Source organism: Suricata suricatta, chromosome 14, assembly GCF_006229205.1.
Source record: "Suricata suricatta isolate VVHF042 chromosome 14, meerkat_22Aug2017_6uvM2_HiC, whole genome shotgun sequence".
In the NCBI taxonomy this organism is placed as follows: Eukaryota; Metazoa; Chordata; class Mammalia; order Carnivora; family Herpestidae; genus Suricata; species Suricata suricatta.
In genome coordinates, this window is record NC_043713.1 from 74,894,438 (window position 1) to 74,900,823 (window position 6,386).

Below are 6,386 nucleotides of genomic sequence, written 5' to 3' on the forward strand. Positions count from 1 at the left end.
CTGCAGGCAGCGCTGGCTGATTTGAATTTCTACTACCAGCTATAAACCGTGAACCAGCTGGGGCCCCGAGACCGGGGGTAGCTTTGCTTCCGCTTTGCTGAAATCTCCATGACGTAAGACCCCGCAGCCAAGGCTCGGACTCACATGCACACTCACGCATGTGCTTGCACATGATCGTACCCCCATAAGCACTCATGCACACTCAGCACACCTGTGTGCACAGGTAAAAATCACTCCACACCCTCCATATGCGTAATGCACACAAGTAGAGAAGCGGTGCACACGCGTTGTGCAGAAAATCACACAGCAGCAGTCAGTGCACCGATATGCACCTGGTTCACATAAGCAGGAGCATACAGGATGCTTCTGTGGGGACACAAATATACACCACACACACACACACACACACACACACACAGTACCCCCATTGCATACGTTTGTACACACTGTCCACACAAATGTTTGCAGGACGGAGAAATGTACAGACGTTTGCAAACAACATGCACACTATACATACACACCTTTCACAGAAATGTATCCGCAATGCACTCCAGGCGCACAGATGCCCACCATCTACTTTCACGCTCACATAGACACACGCACAGGACCGTCATACACGCAACCTTATGCACTCACACATACCCAAACGCACAACTACCGCACACCCCTCTGCCTTTCCCTGCCTGCCTTCCTCTCACCCACCCCGCACACCAGGTTTCTTTGGTCACTCCGCCACTCCACTATGAAGAGGTCAGATTCCCCGCCTCCCCTGAAATTGGGGAGAAGAATGTTCCAGGTGGTCCCTACTTACTGTTTTTTGTGCCTCTTCTCGTCTCTTCTTTTGCTTTTTGGGCTGGAGGAGCTAATGGAGAAATGGCCAGTTAATTAAAAGATGCAGAAGCCCAGTTCCAGATAAAAAGAGACAAGTAACTTAGATGCTTAAATCACCGGGGTTACCAAACCCAGGCAGTTTGGGAACAGATGCTAATCGTTTCCAAGACCAGAGCAGTCACCACTGATGTTTTCACCCGCAGGTTCAGTTTGAAACAGTGACCCCCACGCACAGACCGAGAATGAGGTGCGCAGGGGGACACGGCCAGCTCTGGGAGCTTAATAGTAACGGTCATAAATAAAGGCAATCGTGACACCTGCCCTCTTTCAAGGAGTTATTGTAAGCAAACCTTCTGCTAAATACTTTTCGTCAGCAGTCTTATTTGACTCTGTGGGGGGAGGCACATTTCTTTAACATGTACTCATTTTACAGATGTGGAAACTGAGCCTCAGCTAGGCTGAGAAACTTGACCCGGATCACACAGGTGAGCTAGGCTGTGGCCCCAGACCATGGGTCCCCAGAGCCTATGCTACTGACTGATGCTCAAGTTATAAGAGCAATGAATGGACTTTGCAGGGAGATATTCTGAAGCCTCATGCAGCCTGGCTGATGCTGGAACCTACTGCTCAGGATTATTGAAGGATCTGGCATTGTTATTGAAGTCAGAGGGCTGAGGTATGGAAGGATCCAGTGAGCAGTGATGTAGCGGATTCCCAGCATTAGCAACGAGAGGCCCCAGAGGGTGAATTCTATTTGGTAGTTCCAGCCAGACTGGCTTCAGAGGGTCACCAGGAATGCTGGCCTGGCCTACGTCCCGCACATGGGGAAAATCTTATACAACTGCCGTTGCACCTTGACATTAGCTGTGTGATTTCTTTCTGTGTTTGAGACGCAGCTGGGCAGTGGAGGAGCCTAGGACCTCACTGAGAGGTCCAGGTTCACTTCTCAGCTCTGTGGCTCAGTCGCTGTGTGACCTCAGGCAAGCTACCTGTCCTCTGGAAGACCCAGTGTTCTTGACCGTGAGGTGGGGCCATTGCTCAGGCTGCTAGGCTGGGAGGCTGGCTGACATGGGTAATCCATCTACCTGTTAACTGGATAAACAAAAGGACTTTGCAGTCTGCCAGCTGCTCTAGGTGTGGCTGTTATTTACAGGGCCACTGTAGGGTGTCCTGATTCTGTGCCTGACAGACGTGGGTTGGAATTTTGGCTCTGCCACCACACTGTGTGTCTCTGGATTTGCCTGTCACATGTCTGAATTTCAGTTTCCTCATCTGTAAAATGGGCAGAATAAATATATCCTCTGTACAGGGTTATGACGATGATCAGCAGAGGTTAAATACGCACACACACAGCAGGGGCTTCGTGCAGGATCCAGTTTACAGCGAATACCCTGGAGGTGATCACTCTATTTGTGCTCATCTAGTGTTTCCAGTCCGGTAGGACTTGGCCTCCATCCCTTGACTACGATCTGGGAAGACGTCGGCGGGGTGCTGGGGCTGGTGGCTCCCTACATGCCCCAACCCGGGATTTTGACTGGTGGTAAGACAAACAGACTCTGACCGGGGCAGAGAGACTTTCCAGAGAGGGGCATAGGTGGGGGCTGGTCTGGGAGCAACTGTCCAGCCTGATGGAAGGCAAAGGCTGGCTTGGAACTTTTGGGGAAACCAGCCCAAGGCCTTCATTTTGGAGGAAACCGAGGCCCTGGGAAGATGAAGGGGGTGTGTTCAAGAGTGCAGAGACGGAGACGGAGAGCTGACTCTAGAAGCTGCCTAAACCCGTGTTAGGAAAGCAGGAGGCAGAAGCAAGCAGGCAGAAGCGAAAAGGTTCTTACCTGTGCCTTCTCTTCTTGGAGAATGACCTGATTAAAGGAATTAAAAGGAAGAGAGACAGGGAGGGAGGGAAGGAAAAGAGGAGGAAGGAAGGAGGGAGAGAGGGAAGAAAATAAATGCAGGTGAGTCTGAGGTTTGTCTTCCTGGGACAAATGTTATCAGTGCATTTATGGTCATGCTACGTGGGGGCCGGGACACCTGGCAAATCCCCCTTGTCTCACAGATTTCGGACTTTGGAGACCACTGGGAGGTACTGGTTTGCATTTTGAATTTTAGGCAGAACCACCAGTGCTTCGATCTTCACCCCAAAATTGTCAGTGAGCCTGTCTCGGGGGGGGGGCAGGTGAGAGGGATACACAAGAGTCCTCTGCCTCCCCCCCTGCCCCCAGGTGAAGGTGAGCCTAGTTTCTATATCTTCCTCCTCCTCATCACAGGACAAACAGCTCCTACATGTGGAATTTAACTGCACCAGGCTCCACACTAAGCATCTCAATCTTTCCCCAAACCCTGGGAAGTTCTAGTAACAACCATTCTGCAGATGCTGAAGCTCAGAGAAGTTAGTTAAGTTGCCCAAGGTCACACAGCCCCACCCGTGTAAGTCCTATGGATTCTTCAGAGCTCCAAGCAGGTATCAACTTCTTGTGGCGTTTTCTGATGCCCTCAGGCTGGGTGGGTGCCCCCCGCTTGGGTGGGCTTCTACTGTAGACCTCTGCACATTATAATCATGCATCTCCCCCACTAGAAGGTGACAACTTCAGGGCCAGGGCTGGATTTCGGTCCCTGTGCTGTCCCAGAAGTCCAGACTCCTCATTCATGACATATACTGAGTATTCAATAAACAGATGTGAAAAATGGGATTTTCTTTTTTTTTAGACCTGAAGCCATGTTAATGGAGGGGAGAGAAAGAAAAATCTCTATGCGCCCCGTAGCTCATAGCTCCAAAGAAGTCCACTATCATGAACCCAACATCTCAAGAGCTTGGAGAAGCAGCGCCAGAAGTAGGGTGGTGCTTAGCAGGTGGTTTGGGAAATACCAGCAACAGCATCTCTGCCTCCTAATCTCCCACTGATGAGCCTCCCTCCCCCTTAATCTCCACCTCCCGGGCCAAGCGTGGCTGGCAGAAAGAGCCGATCCTAACTTTCTGGCACAGTTGCTTTCTCATGAGGAGAGACCCTTGAGTGAGAAGCCACGTGGCTTCCAAGATCTGGATGTGGAAAGGTCCCCCCAAATAGGACAGATTGGTCAGCATAGGAAGGCGACAGGATGGCAGCCTCAGTCACCGGCAGGCCATCGCCACCACAGGGGACCCCACGTCGGGAAAGGTTTCTAACACCAAATTAACCACAATTCGCTAATCGGCTTGCCCACATCTTGTGTCAAGCGTGTTCTCATCCACAGTCGGAATGTCTGGGCAGGCGGTGGACATACTGCTGAAACCAGACTGAGTCGAGACCATTCTGGCAACAAAGGTTGAGATGTGGCCACACCGCTGGCTTGGAAAAGGCCAGTCTGGGTGAGATGCAAGGGGGGGGGTCCTACATGAACTCTTCTCTTTTTTCCACTGTGATTGTTTAATTGCACAAGAAATCCACTGCCGAAGGAGGCAGATTGGAAAATAGGGATAAGCAAAAAAAACAACAACCCCAAAACAAACAAACAAACAAACAAACAAAACGAATAGATAACACTCCTTCCCTACCATCCATGGCCAAGCACAGCAAACAAAGAACTTATACTGGGAATTTCAAACTCCCTGCCCCCAGGGGCCAAGCAGGCATCATGAATGTGTGTAAGGCAGCGGGGCTGAGTGGGGCCTGTGGCACGCCAGAGTGCCTGTGCTCTGTCTAAATGCACAGCGATTCCCCAACCCAGCTGGTGGCCTCCTGTGAAAAATTGATCCAGTGAAGACAGACCTGCTGATTTTACAGAGGAACAGGAAAACCTGTTTTTTTTTTTTAATTATTATACAATCTCCCAGTTATAAAATGCTGAGCTGGCCCAGGAACCACAGATCTGAGTCCTCTGGTGTACATCCTTGCAATTCTTCAATTCTTCTCCACGCCTCTCTGCACACACTCATACGTGTGTATGTGTACGTGTGTGAGCGGTACGCACCTTCTGAAAGGTGCATCCGGCTCACACTGCCCCTTAACGACTGTCCACAAGGGTGGAGAATCCCAGAAGCCATGTTTTACAGGATCCCATCCTCTAGGACAAGTGGGTTCCACCAGAGAGGCCTCCCCTTGGGAATCTGGAATAAGGAACAGGTGGAGGGCTCCTGTGTCTTATCGAGGCTGGGCCTGCCACACGGAGACATGGGACCAGGGTGCAGCCGTGTCTGCCGCGTGGAAAAGGGACTGTGTAACCTGACTGGGGGCTACCAGCTCTCTACCCCTGCGTCCCAGGCCCTCACGGAGGCCTGGCTGCTCCCTGAGACACTCCTGCCTCCTTATTGTCACACAAACCCCTCCGGGCTGGAGTCGGCTCTAGTGAGCCTCGGGTCCTGGCAACCACGTTCCAAGTTAGACAAGAAGAAGGAAATCACACACAGATGAGTATTTTACGTAAGTGAAACAAGTTTCCCAGTGAACTTCTGGCTCTACCCACTCCCACCCATCCCACTCCACCCTGGAGGGGGAGGGTGTTGACCGAGGAGGAAGGACAGTACCTGTGTCGCTTATGTTTCTTGGAACCTTTCTTCTTCTTTTTCTTGACGGGCGATGGACTGTATGATGGGGACCTGCCGGGGGAGGAGACACCGTCAGAAGGACGTTCTTAAGGGCCAGCGTTGGCTTGCAGAGACCCTTCTCCAGTCCCCACACAGGGTCTCAGCTCTTCCAGTAACACACACAAGGATAATATCAATACTGATATTAACAGTACTTGCATTTATATATTTGATATAATCAAACCTGCATGTGTTTTCAACATCACCATGTGCTTTATCGGCATTACCTCACCTGATCTTTCCGCACGCTCCTTCGATAGGCACAATTGCTACCCTCCTTTTTCAGACAAGGAAAGTGAGGTTCAGAGAGGTAAAGTGACTTGCCCAAAGACACACAGCTAGGACATGCAAGAGCGGAGCTTCAAACTGAAGCCTCAGTGACAGCAGGGGCCTAGCCCTCAATCCCTGTATCTTCCCTCTTGGTCGGAACAAATATTTCTGTCTGCTGTTCTCCCCTCAGCTTTGCCCCCCCTTCCTCTCATACCTGAGGTCTCACTTGTGCCTCATCCTGACTTGTCGGTAAGATCAAGCCCTTGGAGGAGACCTCACCAGGCAGTGGTCGGCAGGGGTGGTGCAATCAGGGGTTACTCAAGAAACAGAACCACCCCAGGACCCTGACCATGACTAAAGACTGAGAGTTCAAGTGACCTCAGTTCCAATCTTGACTGTACTCCTAACTCACAAAGTCACCTTGGGCCTGTCATTGCTTGTCTCTGGGTCTCTTATTTCACCACTGGCAAAATACCAAGGTTGAAACAGATTAGGAGTCTCAAAGTCAGTGCCAACAGGGGCCTCTCAGACAGCAGGCTATTGTAAGCAATAGAGAGTGGTGAGGACTGTGGTGAACCAGAGGGCATCTGCTTCTCAGATCAGCTGAAGACCTCACATGGGAATGCAGCCCTGGGCCTTTTCAACAGAAGTCACCAGAAAAACACATCTTCATGTGACATCTGGTTTTTAAATGTTGGCCACCAATTAAAAAGACAAAAGAGAGGCT

The 6,386-nt window shown here is 50.8% G+C and overlaps 1 protein-coding gene across 1 annotated transcript in view; it reads right to left on the reverse strand.

Annotated features, from left to right (window-relative positions):
* SRRM4 (serine/arginine repetitive matrix 4) overlaps positions 1-6,386 on the reverse strand; it is a 149,765-nt gene that overhangs the window by 29,491 nt on the left and 113,888 nt on the right. The window contains exons 4-6 of the mRNA XM_029921618.1: positions 5,330-5,401; positions 2,664-2,690; positions 812-862 (exon numbers count right to left, since the gene is read on the reverse strand). Coding sequence (XP_029777478.1) covers positions 812-862; positions 2,664-2,690; positions 5,330-5,401 — 150 coding nt within the window. The remainder of the gene's footprint in view (positions 1-811; positions 863-2,663; positions 2,691-5,329; positions 5,402-6,386) is intronic.